A 26,888-nucleotide genomic window follows, 5' to 3' on the forward strand; every position below is an offset into this window, starting at 1 on the left:
ACCTGGGCTGTTCCCCTAAAGTTCGGACACGACCCCTGTGCTTCAATGCTATCCTCCCAATTGGTCTTGGCAGCCAATGCTACAAAGACTATTTCTTTTTATTGCAATATTGTCATGTTCTCTGCTTTTTATTTGTTGTTATGAATGCAGTTCTCTATTTTCTAAAATGTTCCAGAATAAAGCACAAAAAATATCAATGCAAAGCACAAATATTAAATTCACATCATAAATGTGTTAATCAAAAACACAATCGTGTGCCACCAGAATAATTAGGCTAGGAAAGCCAATGGAATTGGTGACCCCTGCTGGTGATAGAATTTACTGCAGTGGAATTTACTTGGAAAAAAAAAAAATATTTTTCCCACCTCAGGGAAGTTTAAAATAGAAACAAAAGAAAAATAAACATATAGACACACATAGTATACTAAATTGACATATATGTTCAGATAGATGAATAAATCACTCAACTGATGAATGATCAACAAAGTGATATTGATACAGTGAACAGATGTTTTAAGAAAGAGGTATGGAGAAACAGGTGAGATCACATTTACCCTTTATGTCTATGCTTGTAGACGCCTGGAAATCTGTGATGACCAATCAGAAGCCAGGACCGGAACTTAAAATAAAAAAATAAACAACTAAATACGTTCAGCCTTTGGAAAGTAAATATGTACAGTTCACTTGCTGGGTGAATTGACAATAGGTTATTTATAAATGTACCACACACTAACCAACTTTATTCTTTATTATTTATGAATCAAATTCTTGACGATAACAGTGTTTTGTAAATATTGTAACCAACTTTATTCTTATTATTTATAGATCAAATTCTTGACGATAACAGTGTTTGTAAATATTGTGCTAAGTAAATATTTTACGTTAACATTCACGATGTTACCGATTAAAATTAAACAGCACTGCACATTAAATTGTTTTGTTTTGAGTGACGTCAGATATTTTCCTGTCAGCTGACGCGGTGGGCGTGTCTGCGTAGCTGATGTAAACAGAAAGGACCATTTTGATCAGAGAAATCTAGAAGCCAGGGCACAGTAACTCATCAAAGCTTTTCTGGTTTCACCTATGCAACGCCTTAAATAGTACTCGCGCCATGGACTTCTATATCAATCTGAAGGTGAATTTCCGAGGGAATGCGAAGAGTTTCTTGCTGTCTGGCTCGGAGACGAGGAGCTGGGAGTCTATGGAGGCCATGGTAAGCAGAAGATGATGAGGTGATGTCAGTCTGATTACTCACCTTGATGCCGCAAACACTTTCACCCCGAAGTCATCCGATGTCTGCCCCATGCGATTAGAGTAGTATTACTAGACATCTCTTGTGACAATCACTACTCGGTGTGCTGTTTCGACGAGCAGAATGACGTAAAAGCTTCATTATTTGGAAAGAGTGGGTTAAGCGACCATTTTGATCCCAAAGCGCACGAATTACAGTACATAGCAGCCATATTTATATATAAAAAAAATACATTATATCTGACGTGAGCAGACCCTCCATCGATTAGACCACAGTTACACAGGAGTTTGACATCCTGTGAGCAGAGGAAACCTCACGTCTGTAAGTTAGATCTCAGTACTAAGCTCTTAGTTAATGTTGTCTTATTGACTGTCTCGAAACACACTAAGCTCCCTTACGACACAGTATAGCTAACGCTACCCAAATGTGTAGCTCACTAGGTTTTGAAACACTGACTGCAAATCTGTTTCAAGCAAATGTCATTTTGTGGTCTACTTTTAAGCATCGTTTCAGTTTGTAATAATGAACAGCCAGCCGTTGGACGTGGCGACTGGCCAGTCAGGGTCTAAAATCACCCTGAATGGCTTTATTTTGGAATACCACTGTACATTATCTAAGTTATTACAAGGCTACTATCAAATACGTAAATTAATATTATAAAATAATAATTTGAGTTCATATTTACCAAATTTGCTTACTTGTGGAGACCACGGAGAAACAGAACAGGTTGCCCGGATGAGAGGTCGTCGGTTTTTTTTGACATACTATTTATGCAGTATGTCAAACAGGCCTCACAACCGCAGATCACGTGTAACCACACCAGCCCAGAACCTCCACATTCATGCTCACATTCAATGGCACCTGGCACTTGGCCTTGTCATTTTTCAAAATATTTGTCGACATTGTCCAATCAGAATCAAGTATAAATCTCATCAAAAGTAGTAGCCCCTCACTGCAGAACACAAGGTCTAGGGGCGTGGCTGGATCCACATCTAGGGGCTTTTGTAGAGACGGGTATGTTTAGGGATTGTAAGGTGGGAGAAGTTAGATCTGGATCTAACCACGCCCCTGGATCTTGTGTTCTGGAGTGAGGACCATCTCCCACAAAGTTGTTACTGCGTTAACTTTTCTTATCTTCCTTTCTTCAGGTGAAAAGGTCTTTTGGCCTGTGTAATTTTCAACTGACATATTTCGATGAGGAGAATGAAGAGGTGAGGGTGTAGAAGTAAATATTTGTGATGTTGCTTGCATGGCATTCTTAATAACTGCTTTTTCCCCCCAACAAAAACATGAGACATACATAATTACAAAATTGTTTATATTATTAGTTAATAATTCCATGCTAATTGTGTATGTAACTGTTTGTTTCAGGTATCAATCAACAGCCAATGTAAGTAAAATGTCTCAATCTGTATATAATAATAATAATAATAAAAAAAAAAAAAAAAAAAATATATATATATATATATATATATATGTATATATATATATATATATATATATATATGTGTATATATATATATATATATATATATATATATATATGTGTATATATATATATATATATATATATATATATACACATATATATATATATATATATATATATATATATACATATATATATATATATATATATATATATATATGTATATATATGTATATATATATATATGTATATATATATATGTATATATATATATATATATATATATATATATTTAAACTCATAGAGAAAATGTCATAACTTTAATTGGAGTCTATCTTTTTTCAGTGGAATATGAAGAAGCCCTGAAGGTAAAGAATTGTTGCTATCTCACTGTTTACGACATATCACTCAGTAAAAGCAGCGGTCCTTAACCAGGGGGCATCAGAACCTTTTAGAGCAGCCCAATAAGAATTCAAATAATTTAAATTCAAATACCGTATTTTCCGAACTATAAGTCACACTTTTTTTCATAGTTTTGCTGGTCCTGCGACTTATAGTCAGGTGCTACTTATTTATCAAAATTAATTTCACATGAACCGAGAGAAATAAACTAAGAGACATGAACCAAGAGAAAACATTACCTTCTCCAGCCGCCAGAGGTCGCTCTATGTAGATCAGTGCTCCTGGTGTCTTTACTGAAAACATAGAGCGCCCTCTTGCGGCTGGAGACGGTAATGTTTTCTCTTGGTGCTTGGTTCTAAATAAATGGGACTTATAGACCGGTGCGACTTATATATGTTTTTTTCCTCATCATGACGTATTTTTGGACTGATGTGACTTATACTCAGGTGCGACTTATAGTCCGAAAAATACGGTATATTAAAACAAATGTTATTAAAACATTGAAAGACACTAAAAATAAAGATGTACTACATTAAACCGACATCGTATTTTTGCGTTTCTTTATTGTGACTTTAAAAGAAGTACCAGAGGTGCATGTCTGCTTAAATAGGAGGCCATTCAAATATTCCATTGGACTAAGGAGGGCATTGAACTAAAAAGGTTGAGTTCCACTCATTTAGAGTTGATAGAGTGTGTTCCTGTAGCTCAAGAGGTAGAGCATTATCGCGTTTACAAGCGGAAGGTTGGGGGTTCGATTCCATATAATACATGATAGGTAAAAGTCAGGCGGCAAGGAAGTCGACCGGAAGTTGAAGTCGGGCGCGTGCCGCCATCTTGCATTAGCATTCCTATTGACTTCCATTCATTTTGGCGTCACTTTGACAGCGAATAACTTTACATCTGAGGCGTTTAAAGACTCCGTTTGTCCATTATTTATTTCTAAAGATACATGACAATGTATAAAGGGCTCCATTACCTTCTATGGCCCCGTAGAAACAGTTTTTGTAAAAATAGGCTAACGATTGCATCATAACCACTCGACTCTCTGTTGCATTACCGTACAGACAGGAGGAGAAGCTCGCAGGCAATTAACTTAATATGGCGTACTGGCGTTACATTTTAAAATACTATACAAAATAATTAATCAGAATACTTTCTCCTGCTCACTCACGCCAAAGAACTCCCCTCTCAAGCTCGCCGTCTCTGCAAGATTAACGATGGCAGTTTGCACGCACAGATACTAGAAGATTTACATCTGTCAGACAGGTTGCTGACGTCATCAAGCTTAGTTTGAGTCTGCGCGTCAGAAACGGAAGTGCTAAAAAACGCTAAAAATGGGCTTCACTTGTCTCAATTGAGTTCCAATGGGGTCGCTGTGTCCATTTCTTTTACTGTCTATGGTAAAAGTTGATAGCCTGAATGCACTGTAAGTCGCTTTGGATAAAAGCATCTGCTAAATGCATAAATTAAATTTCTAATTTTTAGAGTGGCTACCGTGTATTAAATCCATTGTTTTGCAAAATGGACAAATGTTCAAAAGCAAATGCACTACATTGATACACTGTGGTTTTGTTTGTAATTGTAGAGTGCTGCACGACAAGGGAACAGACTACAAATGAATGTGTATGAGACAAGGGGCAATAGAGCCACAGTGCCAGGACCGGGCCCACCACCAGGGTCTGGGATGGGCTTGGGCCAGGTGAAAGCTGGTACTGTTGGAGAACCCAAGAAGGGATTTAGGCCTCCTCAGCACTGCTCTACTTTGGCGCAAGTGGTGAGTCGCAAAGTTCAGGCTGCAGTCCCAGAGGAAGGATTGGTAAGATTTTATAACCCAATGGTTTTGCACAATCACAGAAGTAGCCACGGTTGTTCAGTAACGTTTTATTAAATTATAGGCTGCTATTTATTTGGAATGGTGCATTATACTATTATAATTAATCTTAATGATAAAACATTAATGTTCTGATGGTAAAACCAAATAATGGAATTGAATTCTGATTACAGTTTTATTGTAATTTGCATGAAATGTAATATTCATTTGAAAAAGGTATTCACATATTCAATTTTAATGTCCTGCTTTTGTTTTAAAGGTAATTGTAAATGAAGTCAAAGGAGGGAAGGCAGAGGATAAGACCCCTCCAGCTTGGTTCACTTCATACATGGAAAAGGTTGGAGAAACAAAACATTAAAAACAACATGAAATTAAAATCTGTTTTCTTAAAGCATGTTATTGATCTTATTGTGGACAAACCATTATAAATATTTGAGCACCAAATCAGCATACTAGAATAATTTCTGAAGGATTGTGCAGATATTTTATTTTTAAATATTTGCTTCGACTTCACAATTTTTATTAACATATAAGTCATAGCTTGATCTTCTAGAGCAATGGCAGACTTATGTCTGGTGTTATAATCTGGATGTCTTCAATCATTCTGTCTGGATTAAATTTACAGTCGACTGCAAGCTCGTATTCAGAGCTGCCTCCATCCAATCAACAGCCAATGCATAGAACCACATCCCCGCCTCACATTTGTTTATAATCGTTTCACTCGTATGTACAGCTCAATATGAAAGAAAAGATCTGTTACTACTTCCATTATACTGCAATTTTAAGAGTTGACAAATGTTGTACTGTCTCATAGTTTTTGAATGGATACGTCACCTGAAAAAATGTAACTTAGGGTAGTTTACCCCAAAATTTAAATTCAGTCATTATTTGCTCATACTCAAGTTGTTCCAAACATGTATGGAACATGTACAAGTATTTTCTTTTGAACATCAAAGAAAATATTTTGAAGAATGTGGATAACCAAACAGTTTCGGGTCCCAATTGACTTCCATAGTATGAAAAATAAAATACTGTGGAAGACATTGGGAACCAGAAAATCTTTCAATGACAGAATTTAGATTTTAGGGTGAACTATTCCAAAGTGTCATTCTGACAGTTTTAGCAGTGGAGACAAATCCTAATATTGGAAATGTTTGTGTCTCAATTCTTTCTCTTCAAAATATGATAACTGCCACAGTTTAAGGATCAAGTGGTTAGAGAGGCCGTAGAGAAGATCTGTAGGGAGTTCTCTGGACAATGCTGCATCCATAAGCCAGTGGGAGCAGATCCTCAGGTTCCTGAGGTCACCTCATCCACTCTGCCTGGGGCCCCAAGTCCAGCTCCAGCCTGCAGTAGCTGTCGGGGCCAGACCACCGGCGGTGGATACCAATGCAGGTTAGAGAGCTCTCTGTGATGTGGATGTCTGTATCTGAATCTTATGCTAATATAATTGCTTCAAAGGGAGACATATGTTTGCATGAGGCATATCATTTATAACTGGAGGCCTGTGTGTAATTTGTGCCTTTCATTTCTGTTTCCTTTTTTCTGTTTCATTGTTTCTTTCTGCACAGTGTGTGTACTTCCTGCACTCTATGTGAGCCATGTAGCTTCTCACATGATCCAAGCCACAACCTTGTGAGAGCCAGAACTCCCCTGTCTATTCCCGAGCACGGTTCCCCAGCACCAGATCACAGCAGGTGGGCATTTGTCCTCTGCTTTAGGTTGTCTTGGTTTTGAAGTTCAGAATAGTTAAACATATTTTACTCTACGACTGAAGGTTCTACAGAAGGGGTGACCGGAGCTTTCGTAAGGCTGAGAAGCAGCGTCTTAAAGCTGAGAAGCGCCAGCTCAAGGCGGAGGTGAAGGAGATCAGGAAGCAACTGAGAATGGAGAGGAGGGGACTGCAGTGGAGCACTGCTGGAGAAGGGAGCTCTTCACCCGTCCTGCTGCAGCCACGTGCCACACAGGCAAATAGCCCAGAGTAAGAGCTTACACCCCTTTACCACCTGAGGAAGAGCATATTAAAGTGATAGTTCCCCCAAAATTGAAACTTCTGCCATTTACTCAACGTCATGTTGTTCCAAACTTGTATGATGTAATTTTTAAAGAATCATTATTGCCATGAACAAATACCTGATGCCTTTTTGGCAGCTTTCCCCCCTTCCATCATATTAGTCCTATATTAAAATTTCAACTGCTTAATAGGGGTGTGCAATATAGACTACAATAATATCATAATTGTTGTTTAAATGATATGCGATTTGACATTGTTGAGTCTACGCAAAAACACAGCCAAAGAGTGCACACATACACTGAGATGTAGGTTAGAATAATGTGTAAGCACATTTTTGAGTTAACGCGTTCACTGTGTGATTTAGTCCATTAAAAATACACATAGGCCTCATTTATGCTGCCAGTTAAATGTGACCCAATTCCGTTTTTTTGCACATATGTGACACAGATAGGATCTGTTCTATGACAGTGTAAACGTCATTGTATCAGTGGAAATAAATGGGAAATAAATCAGATATGTGCCAATGCAACTGCCATGTAAACATGCAGATCAGATTTACTGAGGCATTATGTTCTGTACATCATCAAATGATGTGACAATTTGATACTTCTCTGCGGTTTGTGACCCGTGCTGGCAAAATTAATGTAAATTCAAATGGGCTATTTTGATCTACAGGCAAAAAAAAAAAAAATTATATATATATGTATATATATATGTATATATATATATATATAAATAACACGTGAAAAAAATGCTCCAGGTAGTAATTAGACATCTAAAATTATCTTTATTTGTCTGTTTTCTGAGAGGATGACCTCTTGCTTCTGCCGCTGACTGTCATTCGAAGTGCGTGCATATAACATTCCCGATAAATACACATTTACAGAATCACAGTTTTTCAGTATTCACACAAACATAATCTGTTCTGTTTTAAGTGAACGCTTTGGGAACTGTTGGGGTAAAACATCTGATATGTAACATTATAGTACATCCGTGCATTACAGTATAGGACATCTGTATCATGTATCATAATGTTTATCTAACAATAAAAGAAAAGAGGAAATCGCTTCATTGAACTGCTTTTGTAGTATTAATAATCAATTAATTTGTAATGAACAAATTTTTTACATTGACTGTTTGTTTTTCGTACATGAATGTTTAAGTTTAGATTAAACTTTAGATAAATTGATAAAGGTAATGCATTATTTGTATGTTTGTTTTTTTATGCAATTTGTTCTATTGTTTTTCTCATTTATAAAAGCAAAGATAAAATAAAATAAAAATAGCTGTATTGTGTGATTATTAATATAGTAATTAATAATAAGAAAAGACAGAGGACTTCACTCTATCAACTTCAAACGGGTGTGGCGCAGTCATTTTTTTGTGAGATTCCAACAAATCATAAATAATTTTGAAGGTCTTTTAATAAAGAAAGGTTTTTTTCTTTTTTGTGCTCATTGTGAATCTTCTTGTCAGCACAGGTCACATTATTCTCAGGAGGAAGCACGTTGAGCCAGTAAATGACAACAGCAATGAATCAATCAGCTGTTTGAACTAATCAGTTGAATGAAAACTCAATGACTCACTCATGAAGTGATTTGCCACCTACTGCCAATTTTAGGTTTATATTTAAAGTATATTTTCCCTTTCTCCGCAAAAATAATTTCAGATATCATGATTTTAAAATATCAAAACATTATTTATGCATTTATTACTGCATTCATGTACTACATTGTTAAACAGTCTGTGTAAATGCATCTAACTGCCAATTTTAGATTCTGTGCCAGCACTGCATTGCAAACAAATTTTGCTGGTACTGATCTCATTTGATTGTTAACAGCCGAATAATTTATTTCTATTTAAAGTTTTAAGAATTAAACAATTTGACAAAAGTTGATACATACATTTATTTAGGTTTGAAAAAAATCACCCTAGAAAAGTGCATTTCTGTTACTTCTGTTAAACCTGCCAAAATACCAGCACAATAACATGCCCAGCAAAATCAAGTCTACTTATCATTATCGAGAATCAAACACCCCTGCTGCATAAGATGTTTTTCTGGCATTTGAGAATAAAGCTATCTATTCTACTTCTTATTACCCCATCATGACTGGCTGAGCCATGTTGAAGTGTAATGTAGGGGCCCATGTGTTAATGTAGTCATTTACCTGGCTGACACCAGAAAAACTCTGTATTTTTTATTTGTATTGATATTTAATTACATTTCATCATTTATTAATAGTATAATAATTTAAATCAAATGTTATATTATTAATACAAAACGTATGCTAAAAAGTTTTTTTTGGGGGGGGGGGAAATAAATTAATAACGACACATTAGATGAAAAATCAAAAGAGACCAAAAATAAATGTACAATGTTACAAAAACTATTATGTCAGCCCCACAAAGGAAAAAAAAAACTCCCCAAAGTATAATCTTACTGAACTGATCACAAGAGTTTAAAATGTAATTAGTGATGATAAGATGCCATTTAATTTACACTGTCTTGGTTGCAGTCGTCCTAAACGTCCATGCCCACTTGCTGTGCCAGCTATGACAGCTCTACTCTTGGATGAAAACCTGCCTGATGGATCACGTCTGCGTCCTGGGACCAAGTTCATCAAATACTGGAAAATGAAGAACAGTGGCAGAGTGTGCTGGGACTCTGAGACCAAGGTACACTTTGACTCTCAAACAGACACACACAAATCTGTATACACACAAGAGAAAATTGGAACCTGATTGTGTCACAATTCGTCCTCAGTTGAAGTTTATGTGGGGGAACTTGGCAGTGGGCTCCGGTGAAAGATGGCGGGAGGTCTCAGTACCCACTCTACAGCCAGGTCAGGTGGGTGTTATCAGTGTGGCACTTTGTGCTCCGACGTTAGAGGGCACCTATACGTCCCATTGGCGCCTGGCACACAGAGGAGAGCAGTTTGGACCACGTGTTTGGTGCAGCATCGTTGTGGATCCACATGCTCCGACAGCCATCTGTGCTGACGGGCTACTGGTGTCTCCCTGTGTCACCCCACGGGTAAGAGAACAGTCCAGAGACAGTCTCAACCAACCCAGAAATCTTCTTTATCTGTGCAGATGTTCTAATTTACACAGGAATATATAAAATGGTAAAATCAGTGTTATTATCATAAGAAGAAATTAAATTTAATCTAAATTAAAAAAGAAAATTGTTAAACCTAGCAAAACTGGAGGAACACAGAAACTGTACTAAAATACATTTTCATGACTCCAAAACTAAACTAAAATAAAAACAAATTATTGTAGTTTGCTTTTGATGGGTATATTATATTATATAATTTTTATGTAACATTTTTTACAACCAATACAGCCCTCCTGCAGTAAACATGAAAAAACTTTCGCAGTAAACATGAAAAAACTTTCGCAGCCCTGAAATTACTAAAGCTAAAAATAAAAACTGAATAAACTGAAACTAGGAAATTATATATATAAAATGGAAACTAAATCTAAAAGACAAATTGAAAATAAAAAATGGGGCCCAAATATATAATATATTTTAGGTTTTTGGCCAGTATAAAGTTATTGTTAGTTTAATTTTGTAATTGTTTTTCTGTAGCCATTTTCACCCTGTCTGACACTTTCAGGAGAAGTCTTCCCACACTCTTGAGAGGGAGGAGAAATGCCGGGCCTCAAGGGAACAACTGCTTTTGTCAGTAAACCAGGACTGTGATCAGGAATTCTACATTCCATCTATAGACTTGCTCACAGCTCAGGTATGACCAAACAACAATCAGCATGATTCACAAGACCCATCATGTCTGATGAAGAAAGTTTGACTCCATTGTAAATTCCACACTCTCTGTTATGTTTTTTACTCAGGACTTACTGTCTTTTGAACTGCTGGACATCAACATTGTGCAAGAGTTGGAGAGTGTGCCTAACAACACTCCTGCAGGTAACTTCAATTCTGGAATAAGTCTGTAAGGTGTTGCAAAAAATTGGTAACACTTTATAATAACTGCACACTATTAATCATTAATTAAGCATTAGTAAACAGATAATTCATAATTTATAAAGCATTAATAGACAGTAATAAGCAGTTTATAAATACAGATATAAATGCTTTATTCTTGATTTAAAAGCATATCTATAATGTGTTTAATAATTGTATTTTCATACTTTATTCATTATCAATTTATCATTTCTCAATGAAGTATAGCATTATTTACAAACCCAAAATTTAGGAGTTGCCAGTGATTCATAAGATCACAAGAAATGTAGTAAATTCAGGTAGTTATAAAGTATTTAGTAGTGGTCAGTTAACTATGTATGTGAGCTCATCTAAAGTGAGTCTAGTTATGCCTTATAAAGCATTTATAAAGGATATTTAAAGGCTCAGTTATTTTCTACACAAAAAAGGAAACAAACACCACACAGTGATACAGAACATAGAAATATTAACAGCCTTTGAATCTCATTTGTAAAAGCTTTACAAGGCATAAATAGTCCTCACTTTAGATAAGCTCACAAAAATAGTTAACTAACAACTACATATGTTTTATAACTACCTGAATTAACCCTGAATTACAGTAGAAATACATGTTAATAAACCATTTATTAACACTATAAGTAACTATTACTATATGTCTGAATAAAAAGATGTATGAATGCACATTTAAATAGTTTATTAATCATTTACTTACAATTTCTAAGTGATCTTATGAACCATTGACAACTCCTTAATAACTGGTGTGTAAAGAATGCTATAATTAATTTAGAAATGATAAATTGATCATTAATAAAGTATGAAAAAACAATTATTAAACACATTATAGATATGCTTTTAAATCAGTTATAATGCATTTATATCTGTATTTATAAACTGCTTATAAATGTCTATTAATGCTTTATAAATGATGAATTAACTGTTTCCTAATGCTTAACCAATGATTAATAGCATGCAGTTATTATAAAGTGTTACCAAAAAATTAGAATGAACGGCTTTTATGGATTATGCATAAACATTTTTAACCATCACTTTAAAGAAAAAATATATAGATTTCTACCTTTTCTAATATTCTCTCTCTCTTCATCTCTGTAAATATATGAAGACATTACTCCATGCATATCACCTCTGCCCCATGAGGGACCTCTACAGGAGAAACCAACACTGGGACTCATCCAAGAGGAAACAGAAGCCCAAGGGGTCAGCAGCATCCTGGGTAAACATTCAACTCTTTTCTCTGTGTGTTGCTGTTAGTAATTGTATAGCTTGTTATATTTATGAACCACTTCTGATGTCATAGTCACAGATGTGGCCCAGGGAACAGAGTTAGAGGGCGTCCCAGCACAAGAGAAAGGAGAGGACATCATCACTGGGCCTCAGTTCCTCAGTCCATCTGTTATCCGCTCTCTCACCCTGGAAGTGACCCGTGAAATAGCAAAGCATGGGGCGCTTTGTGGGACATGCCCAGCTAAAGGTTTGTGATGCCAGCTGTGGGAAGATGTACCTTTTTGCTTTTCCTGGAAATAACAGTCATTTTTTTATTGGTAGCACATAAGTCAATTTCAAACTTCTCACTTGACCATGTGTAATCAGATTGTGAATTATGTAGAATAACTGTATTTGTACTTTTTCATTTTAGTGTTGATCTAGTCCCTGTCCCTAGTAAGATTTTTATAGTAAAACTATACTCTACTGCTTAAAAATTTGGCCAGTAAGATTTAATAAATTATGTTCTTATGAACCTTTTATTGCTTTCTATGAAAATATTGTTCCACTGAATAAAAGCAAACATCACGGCAGTGCAGTAATGTACATTATTAGCAGTTTTTTGAGTAGAAGGTAGTTAAGGAGTTTCTAAAATTAATTTTATATAAATTCTTCCCATGTTAAGTGGTGCGTCCAGCCCCCCAAGGTTCAATGTCGCTTTGTGAGAGTACATCAGGAAAAGTTTCAGATACAGGGCTCATATCTGCTCCAGCCCTACTGAAAGTAGAGATGGCACAAATCTCCAGCCCAGCTTCACCCCAGACAGAGACCACTGATATAGCTGCTCCCTTGCTGACGCTTCCAGCAGAGCTCATTAGCGCAGGTAACAGGTCATTCAGAATATTTACTTCTGACCATTGTTGTTTTCTACATCAAAAAATTTGAATTCTTTAAAGGTGATTCAAATAACTTCTTACCAAAGACAGTACATTTTTAAGCCATTAAAGTGATCGTTCTTATGTTTAGATGAGGGTCACGAGTCTGACATCGAGCAGATCCTGGTGGAACCTGCAGGTGGAGATCCTGTAGAAGAGGGAGAGGAGGAAGTGGATAAGAAAGAGCAAGTGCGGGACACAGAAGCAGCTAAGGAAACCCGCAGCAGAACTTCATCTGCTTCTTCAGAAGACTATATCATCATCCTCCCTGATTGCTTTGACACCAGCCGTCCATTAGGAGAGTCCATGTACAGCTCAGCCCTGTCGCAGCCTGGAGAAGAGCTTATAGAGGGGGACAAAGTAGAATCAGTGGAGACCGTAGAGCTCCAGAGCCCTGTTGCTGCTGTTAGTGCGGATGCTAATGACATGCTCTGTGCCTCCCAGACTCTGGACGCTGTGCCGCTCACCCCTGTGATTGTAGTGGCTCCAGGATCCTCGATTAACACCTAGTAAGTTTATACAGAGCGGTAATAGACTGAGCTCAGTGGTCAGTTAAACTAGTGATGCATCTAAATTTTGCCAACCGGAAGGTTTCCCAACAGAAACAGCAAAACATTGTTTTTCAGGGCCGAAATCATTCACTGAAACAATGATGTATAATTAGGACTTTTCTGGTGATGCATTTTGACAGTGTTAAAAATAGGTGCTAAAGTAGTATAAGGTCCACCCAGTTGGCCCAACGAGGTTATCCAATAGTGGCTGAAGGTTATGGGGTAAGGGGATAACATGATCTTCTACAGTCAATAATTTCAACGAAACCCATTAAAGAGAATCAATTAAAATATAACAATTTATCATCAGTCAGTTAAATCTTAATCTGATAAATCTATGAGTTAAAGATGAGTTATTTAAGATGCATTATTAAAGATACATTACATGGTATGGAGTGTATGCATTGCATTGATCAAGGCCTAGACGTGGAGAGTTTACACCTTTAGGGGACGGATGGTAATCTGCATGAAAGACACTGGGAAAGAGCACACCTTCCACAGTAAGCAACATATCTCTAAACTCTTAGGATCAGTATTACCTTTTATTTTACTTCTTGTAAGTTTGAGACTGTTGTACCAGTTGCAATGAGAAATTTCAAATGATACCAAACATGATCACTTGACTTCGTGAATATCACTTGCATTCATGTGGAACATTTTATTATGATATTGACCATTCAGGATCAAAGTGTCTGAGGCTCTGTAAGTCTTACAGTAGCAATATGTAAAATTTGTACAGCTTAAATATTGAGAAGTGGCTCATTGCGAAGGACTTTACTATGAATGGTTTATTTTCATCTGAGAACATGACATGCTGAATGGCTTACTGTGTTTAGTTAACCAAATTGAATTAGCCAAATGTTGTGGGATGGGGGGGTTTGTTCTATTTACAAGAAAAATAGGTCATACCATGAAATGAATAAGATTAAGATTCTGCACTATTTCTTGGTCACTAATCAAATTTGGTATCTCGGTCATGTGAGAATGTTCTTGTTTCCAATTTAAGCAGGCAGATGTACACTGACGACTCACAATATCCTGCACACACATTGCTACTCCATATCACAGCCTAGATTTCCTTCACCACGTTCTCATAACTTAGTGTCACTGATACTGATATGTTAAATTTAGCTTAATACATATAAAATCTCTTTATCCAGCAAAGAGACACAAGGGCAGACAGAACATGGAGCAGAGGAGCAGGAGAGGAGTAATCCTACAGAGCCAGGTGATGAGGAGAAAGGTGAGGGGAAACACAACGGGATATTGAAGTATTAAACCATGCCAGGTTGTGAATAAGTGCCTTTTTGAATGAATATGAGACAAAAGAGACAGTATGTTAAAAGATATACAAAACTACATTTGAAATTTGAAGTTTTTTATTTATGTATTTTATTATTTATTTATATATGTAGACTCTGAGCCTAATCAACCTGACCCGGAGAACTCCGTAGCATCTGTTAAGTCTGAAACAGAAGAGCTCAGGTGAGTTACACTGCACACAACCACACGTTTCGTCCTCATGGAAGTTCATCCAGGAAAATTATTGCATTGTCTGCTTTTATTTCTATCGCTTGGATTCTTATTCTTTCTCAATATTGACTTTCCTCAGGGCTAATAGCATTACAGGTGGATTGGTGAAGGGTGCTCTGTCCGTGGCAGCATCTGCCTATAAAGCTCTTTTCACTGGACAGACCGGGTCTGAGAAGGTGAGTTTAAGAGCCATTCATATGGGATGCAGAATGGGGAAAAAAAACATTTTGAAATAAGCTAAGCTAAGCTGCTAAACAATATCCTCTTCTATCCTATATTAAAAAGGAATAAAAATATTACTATTGTAAAATTCATTACTTGTTATTATAAAACGTATAAATGGAAAAAGTAAATTTATACAAGTTTATAAAAAGATTGTGCTTAAATGGGATTAATTTATATCAAATTATGATTAAAATTTATTTTGCCACTGTGTAAAAGTGTACAGTGCAATATTTGGGACATATATCAGTAGTTTTTTTGGGTTGTGTAGCTCCCAGAAGATGCCGCTTCTCATGACGCCATGATGGCCGTGCTGGTAGAGATGGGCTTCGGTGACCGGGCGCTAAATCAACGTCTGCTACAGAAACACAACCGCAACCTGCTGGATGTGGTAAATGAACTGGTGCAGATGACTGACAACGACTGGTACACAACACGCTACTGAGATACTGGTCAATTATTGAGGTTTCCCTCATATCTCTGTTTTTTTGTTTTTGTTTTTTTCTATGTGCAATCAGCAGCCCATTCCATGATACAGACTTTCATTCCACCTGGGTTGTAAAGATAGTGTGTGTGTGAATCTGTCTGCTCCAAAGTGTAACAGATAATGATTAGAGAAGCAGTTCATCATCATTATAACTGTGCTTGTTAAAGTTTGTTGTTAGTGGGCATTAATGTTTTCACTGATGATCATGGGTAGCTAATGAACACTAATAGGTAATTAATAATCCAAAGCTATTCAAGAAATATGCCATGCTTTTAATAAAAACATTTTAAAATATAGTGTAATTAACAACAAAACATTCTAATAGTTAAACTATGAAAAGCTCTGCAAAAGTGCAATCAATCTGGCTTTGTGTGGACTCTTAATCATCAGCCTAGACCAAATAGATGAATCACTCCTTTACATGGACACAAGATGATAAATTAAACTATTCCTTACTGGAGAAGTCAATATTAAGTTTAGTGTGTGAATGTTTTTTTCCTCAGTAATCTTTAACTGTTGTTGCTTATAATACATGTGGAAATTATTATTATTATATTGAATACCATTGATTTGTTTCTACAAAGTCCATGAAATAGGGCATATACTGCACTTTGTTAATGCGTTGGCATTTAAATATATATAAAATGTTACAGCTTAAAGCAACAAAGCATTTGATTAGTTAAGCGGACTGAACTGGAGAGTGTAGTTTGTATTAATTCATGCTTTAAACGGTTAAAGAGGAAAATGCAATCATGACATATTTAACTCCAATTTTCGACTGTTCATTCCAAAAAAAAAAAAAAAAAAAAAACCCATCCAAATTATATATATTTTGATAATTAAATGGCTATTGTATTTAGTGTGATGAAGAATGTATCTCAGCACTTTTCTTCAGCGGGAGATTTTGAAACTACCTACTGTCTAGAGCAGGGGTCGCCAGCTGGCAGACTCCAGTCTGAATCCGGGCCGCAAAGCCTTTTGACATAATGAAATAAAGAAATGCCAAACACTGTTTTATAATAGAATCAAATTTATATCAAGCACATCAAGGAAATTACAGTAGAGCAGTTTGGCACATTTCACTACTGCAGTTTTATCTGTTGCTACGTTCAGAAGTGCAGTGAAATGAGCAGAGTGCAGACATGAAACTTTCAGTGAGTGAAAATGACATTCTCGAAAACAAGGAAAGTTGACAGGTCCTTAAAAAGTCTTAAATTTAGTTGTATCAAATTTAAGGCCATAAAATTCTTAAATTATATAAGGAATTCTTAATTATGATTTCATGAGGTCTGAAATTGTGAAACAGCTTAGTGTGGTGATTTAAACTTCAAAAGGCGATGATTTTATTGATTAAACATGGGAGCTGCAAATTTCAAAGTCATGTGCTGCACTTCCGGGGAAACTGCTGTATTTCTGCCGTTACAAAAGCGCCTCCTACTGGCAGAGAATGAATGTGCATTCTCAATGATCCAGTCTGCTGTGTTTGTTCAGACCAATGTGAAAATCAACTCGTTTTCATGTTACAAACACATTGTAAATGTGAACTTGTGGATCAACAAGATGATAATGCATTATAAAAATCTAAACAATTAAGACAGAAAAAAATATATTTATGTTATTTAATTAATAGAATAACTGATACTTTTGACTGGTTTAAATGCTGAAATGTTAAGTGGATCATTTTATAAACATTTTTTATTTTGTGAAAACTTATGTCTGAACTGTACATTTTTTTTTTTTGTCATTTTATTTGGGCAGGTTTTAAACAGTCTTAAAAAAAAATCATGTTTTTAGGCATATAACTGTCTAGATCTCGGCTAGTGATGAGGGTTCATTACTGGACCTCAAGCAATTTTAGTTGGAGACCCCTGGTCTAGAGTGTGGAAAGCATTCCTTATAAATTATATATCCTGATTTGCTGTAATCCATGAAGCTCTCACAAGTGGTATATCCATCATCACCGATCATCATCACCCACTTGTTTTTCCAGATCTAGGGTTAAAATATATGTTTTAGCACATTCCTTAGGAAAGCCGTAAGGTGGTCTTGGTACTTGCAGCAATCAGTAGAGGTTCTGGGTGGAACTGCCTGGATCAAATGATTGTAAAACATAATCAGTGAAGGCAGATGTGCCTCTATGTATGATGCCTGAATGGAGCATTCAGTGTCTCTGCAACAAATGTACACATCTGTCTGTAATAAATATTCTTGTATGTCATACTTTTGCTTCCAGTCTTTTATAACAAAGCACCATAAAATCCAAAGTATGGGGTTCTTTAAAGAGTATTAAAATTTCACATAACACTTAACCCACATGCTAGAAATATAGCCACCGACATGTTTGGAGAAGCTAGTTTTATAATAGAGTTCAGATGCCACAAAATGTATTTAAATTTATTTAAAATTCATTGTGGATTGTGTTTTGGAAGTTATGCACACTGCACACTAAAAGCATGATTTTTTTTCTTCTAGCAAACCACTATTTATAATTTTTTTAAAACTTTTTTTTATCTTTTGATAACTTAAGTTATTTACACATATTTGTTGTATAACAGAAAATTAAATTTCATTTAGACCAAATTGTGATTTAGTATACTATTTATCAATGTATCTCTTTATTTTAATAGACGTGCATGCTTGCAATACAAAAAAATTCAGTGTATTATTACATTATAAACGTTGATTTATAAGTCAAGATTTTATGAAATTGCTGTTAAAAAATCACCTCAGTTTAACAGTTTAAACCTGCACTGTAAACCTGGATTTGCTATGTGGAAAATATAAAGCAAGTCAGAGGAATATAGAGCAAGTCAGAGGAATGTTTTTTGACTATAGAGGCAAGTCTATTCAGTGCTGACAACTGCATGCTTTGTATTAAGATAATTATACAATATGTTGCAAAAATCCCATATCTCCAATAATCCTTGTTCCAACCAGACAGAAAACAGCCAAATTACATATTATAAGGCTTGCACCAACATTAAAAGGGACATAGATTCCACTCCAAGTTAACAGAGCCAAGTAAAGAATGTATGAAGACATTCAGTTCATATCATATATAATTACTTTAAGTTTTAACAGAACAAGTGCCACACAACACAAAATATTTGAGGTGTCAGAAAAGTAGTGTTTTGATGTGGACAGATCTTGAAATGTCACTCTTTTCAACATTTAATGCACAACATGTAAGAAACAGTTTAAACAAAAAACATAATCCCCCATATAATTCCATACTCTGTAAAAATTAGTACGCATGCAAAGCTGTTAGACCAGTTGGTTTGTGCTAAATGATGATTTTCAGTTTTTTTTAGCAGTTTAACTGGAGTTTCTTGCCGTGTTTCTTAACTTCCAAACTAAAGTAGGTTCTCAACAGTCCTGGAGGTACAGGACTTAACAGATCATGAGTGTAGTGTAAAGGACTGATATACATTACTTAAAAATAAGTCAAATAAAATAATCTAATGTCTGAATTTTTACCTGCAATAGGGCCCTAATTCTATTGTTCCTTCTTAGGCCTGAAAAACAGCTTCTTAGTAAGCATGGACGCAAAGCAAGGCACTTGTTTTTTGCCGATAGCAGAACGATCCCTGCAGTTTCCTACACTGCGAAAGGAAACCTTCCTGTTAACAAGCGTCAGGATATCAGTGAACTCCAGTGTGGACCCATGATGCCTGAGGATGTCACACAGATCCTGGATGTACCATGAGCCATTTACCACCTCGCGATGAGAGAAATATCCTTAAAAATAAGAAGAACATTCTTATTTTCTTATTTAATGCTTTAAGATATTACTGTAAAATCAAGAATGTAATTAAATCCAGTTTGTAAAAGTAAAACGTTAGAAAATCTTGGTTAAAAAAAGTAAACAACAAAAGCAAAGCACTGACCTTCAGCTACTGAGTAGCACATAAGGAAATCTGCTCCTGCTGGAAGGGTGCAGAGCACCCCCGCATCTACAACCACCTCATTGACTATATGACTGTCCACTGCATCCATTGGGATCACAGGTTCATCATGTTTGTCACCACGACAAGCCTTTTGTTCAAAGAAATTAAGGCATTTACAAGCAGCATGAAATCTGTATTCATACTACATAAGGACATTTTGTGGAAGGAGGACAAATTACCTGAAAGATGAAGATCTTGGGTTTCCCAACAAGGCTACAGCATTTATCCCCCTTGAACAGATCAGTGATTTCTTGAATTTCAATTTTCGTATCGTAGGCATAGATGTGACCATTTTCCCCATGACTTAAAAAGACACAGACAAAACAGTCTGCATCTACATGGTTAGCAGCAGCAGCTGAAAACAGATGAATACTCTGGATAAAACATGACCCCATACTTTATCTGGAGCATGATGTGACATGCTGTCGACTACCACAGAACACTCTCCCCTCAAGTTATAAAACACTTTGATGCATTTACATTAATGATGAGGTTGATTCTAGCACACCAGTCATTGCTGTAGCTAATTTTGAAACAGTATTACAAATGCTTTTTTTTTTCATATTTATTGTAGTGCTGACTTCAGTTGTAAGTATATTAATGTAGATATGTTTTTCAAATTGAAAATTTCAAATTGAAGAAGAGTGCAATTTGTTTGTGGTAATCAAGAGTAGAGCCTGGAGCATTTTAACTTTTTAAACTATATACAGTATAACAACAAAAACAATATCTGTGAATATTGTAAAATAGTTCTATCACACACATACACATAGATGTTTATGTGTGAAATAATGAAAAATGTAAATAATGCCAAAGATGCTGTTGATTACAGTAGCTGCTGTGTGTAGCCTGGGATATTTAAGCGTGGCTCCCATTTCTCAAAACATGCATTAAAGAGAAATTATTGAGGCACCTTCTGTGACTATGGACATAACTTCATCCCGTTTGTAATTATCATAAGCCTTCACTTCAAAACCCAGATCTTGAAATCTGACAACAGATATAAAAAGAAAATTTACAAATTAGTTATTGTTTTGTTACTTTAATAAAAGACAAGAAAACTGGTTCTACATCAACCAACACACTGTTTGTTTAGCAATATTAATATAAAATAAAATATTATATATATATATATATATATATATATATATATATATATATATATATATATATATATATATATATATATATATATATACATATATATATACATATATATATATACATATATATATATATACATATATATATACATATATATATATATACATATATATACATATATATATATATACATATACACATATATATATATATACATATACACATATATATATATATATATATACATATATATATATATACATATATATATACATATATATATACATATATATATACATATATATATATATACATATATATATACATATATATATATATACATATACACATATATATATATATACATATACACATATATATATATATATACATACATATATATATATATACATACATATATATATATATATATATATATATATATATATATATATATATATATATATATATATATATATATATTTATTTATATAGATGTGACCATTTTCCCCATGACTTAAAAAGACACAGACAAAATAGTCTGCATCTACATGGTTGACATGGTTATATATAATTTGAGCACTATAAATAATGTCATTACATTAGCCAAATACCTTCTAACAAGGTTGTGTTTGTCTGCCTCTGTGCCAGAGCGGTTGCTCATCATGATCTTCCAGTCAAAACGCTCATGGTTAAAGATCAGAGCCATTCCTCGTTTCTTGTGGTCCATCCTATACTCCTCACTAGGATTCAGACTGAATGACAAATGAGATATAATAAAATAATATAAATATAAAAATGTAGAAACAAAATTTTGTGAATAAGTTACTTAAACCTTAAACCAGGGACGGACTGGGACCAAAAAACGGCCCTGGACTTTGACTAGGCCCGGCCCAAAGCTATCAGCGCACGTAAACTCGACAACAACAACAATAACGCATGGCATGAGTGTCACAAGACTTTAATTGTGGCTCATGATACTATACCATCTAAATTATAGCAATAGCACTGATGTTGACTAGATGTTGAGCCGGAGTGGGGGTCTTTCTCTGCTCTTGGTCTAAGCTCAACCTGAATAAACAATGATGGAATGGATTTTTTTTTTTAAACAGGTTTTATTCCAAGAAGGCAAGGAATAGTTTATATAATATCCTGTTATAACATTATATTTTACAATATATTCCATGCTGTCTTAAAATGAATTTGTTACTTAATAATGAATTTGTTACTTAATAATCTTAATTTATGCAGTTATTAATTAATTAATCTTACTGCACAGATAATAATACCACATCTAAATGAAAATACACCATTACAAATTTAACTTCTGTATTCAAAATCTTCAAAGTTTGTAAGCATTAACTGTAATGTTACCAACATTTTTAAAAGTAAACGCACAACATATTTCTTAATATTAGCTACTGCATGTGACATTTTACATCTAAAATGTTGAAGTATCTAAATTCCGCTTTTTTTTCTCTCACCTTCTCAGCCCCACCCTTTTCTTTCCGTTTTTTTTTTTACCCCCGACCACATTAAGCATATTGTTTGTTTGTTTCTATGCTTCTTCTATCTAACGTTAACGTAATTTCTTCCTACCTTTCCACTTCTTATTCTTACTTGGCGGCCACGGCCAGTGCAGCTGGCCTACAATTTAAAGGTGTATTACTGCCACCTAAAGTACTGGAGTGTAAAACAGATTGGGCGGGCGGGGGGGGGGGGGGGGGGGGATGGACAGGTGATGACTGCGTGCATTCTGTGATTCTCCAGATCACACAGATGGCCAGTCCGCCCCTGCCTTAAACCCAAAACTGTACAATTTCTACATGTTGCAACTACATGTTGTATCATGGGGTTTTACCTTTGATTAAAGCCATCCGTTTCTGTTATGTTCTCTCTTACTGAAAGAAAAGATTAAATCAGCACGAGCCACTAAACTTGATTTGCAAAACAAGAATATGAAATGCGCAAACGTTTAGAGGATATTTGCAAGCCAACAAGATTTAAACCACAGTGAAAGCCATTGGAATAACTGTGGTCTAAGGCGTGTATTAGAAAGAAGACCTGAAGTTCAGTGAACACACTGAGGTCAAGCTTGTTGAGCAGGTTGTCAAGCATAGCAGAGCTAACAAAGGCAAATTCTTTATTTACATACAGGTCCTTCTCTCTCGGATCAAACACGAGCTATAAACTAGTTTCAGTTCTACCTGTCAGTCCCGCTAAAGCGCAATCCATCTCCACAGTTCCTAGGGAGAACAAAGAACCAAATTAGGGACTTTTAAAAGCATATGAATTGAGATATTGAATTAGAAGAGTCTGTTTGTAAATAATATTTGTTTTGCATGATCGTGAATAGAATGTTTCACGAACAGCATTAACTGTGTATAAATATTTAGTTACTTTTGTAACAGGATAACTAGATAAACACCTTACCAGATTCATCGCTCTTGACGTGACTTGCCATCGCTGTTTCAGCGGAGAGAACCAGTGCGAACCTGTGGAAGGTTTAACAACTAACCAACCACAGCAAAGACAGAACTGGTTACAACTTCCGCGTTAAATTCTTTCTTTCTTTGATGAAACATGAACACGACAGGCGGACCTTCAAGGCAAGGCAAGTTTATTTATATAGCACATTTCGTACACAATGGTAATTCAAAATGCTTTACATAAAAGAAAGTAAAATAATCATGAAGAAAAATAATAACACAAATAAAACAAGCAATTTTAAAACTTTTATAATGATTAAACATTTAAAAACAGTTAGAAAAGGATTTTACATAAAAAAAATAAAATAAAATAAAACAGTGAAAATATAGTGCAATCAGTTCGGACATTGCACAGTGCTCATTCAATAAATGCACAGCTAAAAAGATGCGTTTTGAGTCTAGATTTAAATGTTACTAGTGTTTTAGCACATCTGATCTCTTCTGGAAGCTGATTCCAACTGCGGGCAGCATAGTAACTAAAGGCGGACTCCCCTTGTTTTGTGTGAACCCTTGGTATTTCTAACTGACTTGATCCTAGTGATCTGAGTGCTCTGTTAGGTTTATATTCAGCGAACATATCTGCAATATATTTCGGTCCTAGGTCATTTAGTGACTTATATACGAGTAAAAGTACTTTAAAATCAATCCTAAATGTAACTGGAAGCCAGTGTAAGGACCTGAGGACTGGTGTGATATGATCAGGTTTTCTGGTTCTAGTCAGAATCCTGGCAGCAGCGTTCTGGATGAGCTGCAGCTGTCTAATGGTCTTTTTGGGAAGGCCAGTGAGGAGCCCATTACATTAGTCCACCCTGCTGGTGATAAAGGCATGAACAAGTTTCTCCAAGTCTTGACTGGAAACAAAACATCTAATTCTTGCAATGTTTTTTAAATGATATAATGCTGATTTAGTTACTGCTTTGACATGACTACTGAAACTAAGGTCTGTCTCCAGAATCACACCAAGATTCCTGACTTGATTTTTAGTTGTTTGACCCCTAGGGTCAAGGTATGCATTCACCTTGAACACTTTATCTTTGTTTACAAATGCAATGACAGTTTTTTCCTTATTTAACTGAATATAATTCTGGCACATCCAACTATTAATTTCATCAATGCATTGGCAGAGGGAGTCAATGGGGCTGTAGTCATTTGGAGATAAGGCTAGGTAAATCTGGGTATCATAGAACGTCCGAACAGTAGCAAAGCGAAAACCAATTCACAACAAACTTCATTCACTATTATTATATTATATTATATTAATTATATTATTTTTGATGCAGCTATTTTCTCTAGAGGTAAGAAAGGGACTTGTGTATGTGTGTGTGTGTGTGTGTGTATGTGTGTGTGTGTGTATATATATATATATATATATATATATATATATATATATATATATATACTGTATATATATAAATAGATTAATACCCTATCTTTATTTATTATCATATCCTGTTTGAAAAATATATTATTAAATATAAAGATTATATTTTATAAAAACATTTTAATAGGATTCAAAGGGATTTGAGTAAAAATAAAAATAAAAGAAAGAAACCCACAGTTATTATAAGGTTATGCATTTGAACTATTTTAAATATTTTTTTCTCCTTTCTCCCTCAAAGACTCAAAGGAAAGTCAGGTAACCATGTCACATCACAACATGCACAACATTCATTCTTAATTATGTGCCTACTATGCTGAAAATGGTCACAATATGGAATGAATATTTCTTTACACAGGCCTTGATTCATAATTATAGACCTGTAAACACATTAATGGTATAAATTACATTTCAAGTTAACAGAACTCAGCAAAAATTTATAAAGACATTCAGTCCATATATTATTTACTTTCATTCTATACAAAACAGGAGCCACATGTGACAAAAATCTATACTAAAAGACACAATCTATTGTACTAATCTATTATGACATTTGACAAAAGTGTAGTGTACTGATGTGACTTGAAGTCACCATTTTTAACATTTAAGACACAACATGTAATATTCACAGTGTAAAAAAAGTCCATAACCCACCATATAATAACATAATCCCATAATTGCTAAAAGTTGATAGGTAAATTGGTTTGAGATTTAAGATGATTTTCAAGTTTAACTGCCTTTTAACTGGAGTTTCTTGTTGTTTCTTCCCCATTCAAAACCAAAGGAAGATTTCAGCCGCCATTATGCACCTACTCTGAAACCCCACACTATCCCCCTACTTCCTGAAACTGATCTAACAGGAAGAAAGTTTTTTTTTTCATCAAGATCATTTTTTGCATAGCATTCTTTGTAATGTAGATAAGAACATTTGACTCACATCGTAATAAGCAATTTCTGTAGTTTCATTTGGTGCTGGACCTTAATGCTAACTTCAAACCCACCTGCTAAAAGAGTTAGCTGCATGTAATGGTTGCTAGGGGTGGAGATAGTACAGTTAAGAACTGTTAAGAACAAATGTTAAGAACACCAGAAAATGGGCAATAAAAACAATAATAATAATAATAAAAAAAATTACAATAAGAGATTGGTGTCTGGGTAGGGACAGAAGAAGAAAACTAAGAAACCAAGCAAAAGGCACAAGTCCAATTACCAAGAGTGTTATGGTTCATCTGATGATGAGAATTTCTGCATTTTGTGCATGTAACTGACACCGACACACACAGCATTATAACATTTGTTATAGTTTTAAGTTTGAAGTTCTAAAGGAAATACACTACACACAGACACATTTTATATAGTCACGGCTGATCACTGAGACGCCCTGCGATTCACTGAACGAGCCGTTTACCATCAAATCTGCGCTGGATATTAATCTCCAAACTATAGTGAAAACACTATCAATTAGCACAGTAACAAGATCGGCAGTTTAAGACATTAACTTGTAACACAAAACACTATAGATAAGATACTTCTCTTTTCAATATGAATAAGGCTTTATTAGATAAATCTAAGACATATAAACTAATCTAACACGTAAGCACATAATGATTTACGATCTCCTGTTGCCTTTCTGAGGAATTCGGCTTGTGTTTCAACCACAGTCCTGATCGACTCTTCAATTTGTCTGGTTCGGGTCTGATACGCTACAAGAGGTCATTTGGTGTAACAATGGAACTCTTATTTGACGTTAAATCACATAACCTGTGAGTATGTAGTACGAGTTCAAGTAAATGTATTTTTTAGTAGACAAAGTAGTTACAATGTATCAAAGTTTGAAAGTTCTAGCTTGAACAACCACTAAGTTACTGACCCTAAAACAAAAGTGTTACTATCATCCCCGGTCTCCCCTACAGTATGTGGTTCCTAAAACACATCCAGGAGCAAGTTCATTCAACTCAGAGTTATGTTCCTGGTTAAGACTCAAGACATTCTCAACAGAGTGATGAATCGACTGGTCACTAGGGAAATGGATGCTAAGATAAAGCGTGCCATGCTGATTCTTCTTTTGTTAAATGGTCGTTTAGATGCTTAGTGCATTTTGCCACCTAAATGATGGTTGTGCAATA

General features: G+C 35.1%; 2 protein-coding genes across 3 annotated transcripts; one reads left to right on the forward strand and one right to left on the reverse strand.

The window, feature by feature from the left end:
* The first annotated feature begins 990 nt into the window (after positions 1–990).
* Positions 991–18,064, forward strand: LOC127950277 (next to BRCA1 gene 1 protein). 2 transcript variants are annotated; one of them, XM_052547298.1, is made up of 21 exons: positions 991–1,213; positions 2,401–2,463; positions 2,624–2,642; positions 3,027–3,049; positions 4,669–4,899; positions 5,174–5,251; positions 6,113–6,309; positions 6,486–6,611; positions 6,692–6,895; positions 9,445–9,604; positions 9,693–9,962; positions 10,549–10,677; positions 10,784–10,859; positions 12,016–12,126; positions 12,211–12,384; positions 12,802–12,999; positions 13,143–13,560; positions 14,763–14,845; positions 15,018–15,087; positions 15,215–15,311; positions 15,629–18,064. In XM_052547298.1, exons 1-21 carry the CDS (start codon positions 1,112–1,114, stop codon positions 15,800–15,802), a joined length of 3,003 nt encoding a protein of 1,000 aa, XP_052403258.1. In that variant the 5' UTR covers positions 991–1,111; the 3' UTR covers positions 15,803–18,064. The 2 variants fall into 2 exon arrangements, with proteins under 2 accessions (XP_052403258.1, XP_052403259.1); XM_052547299.1 differs by having other exon boundaries at positions 4,669–4,857.
* A 935-nt stretch (positions 18,065–18,999) lies between these two features.
* On the reverse strand, positions 19,000–23,452 carry LOC127950387 (caspase-6-like). Its single transcript, XM_052547399.1, has 8 exons — positions 23,329–23,452; positions 23,103–23,141; positions 22,757–22,796; positions 21,510–21,650; positions 20,705–20,781; positions 19,971–20,146; positions 19,732–19,879; positions 19,000–19,582 (listed from the first exon to the last, which is right to left on the reverse strand). The coding sequence occupies exons 1-8, from the start codon at positions 23,357–23,359 to the stop codon at positions 19,341–19,343; spliced, it is 894 nt and encodes a 297-aa protein (XP_052403359.1). The 5' UTR covers positions 23,360–23,452; the 3' UTR covers positions 19,000–19,340.
* Between the last annotated feature and the right edge of the window lie 3,436 nt (positions 23,453–26,888).

Source organism: Carassius gibelio, chromosome A3 (assembly GCF_023724105.1).
Source record: "Carassius gibelio isolate Cgi1373 ecotype wild population from Czech Republic chromosome A3, carGib1.2-hapl.c, whole genome shotgun sequence".
In the NCBI taxonomy this organism is placed as follows: Eukaryota; Metazoa; Chordata; class Actinopteri; order Cypriniformes; family Cyprinidae; genus Carassius; species Carassius gibelio.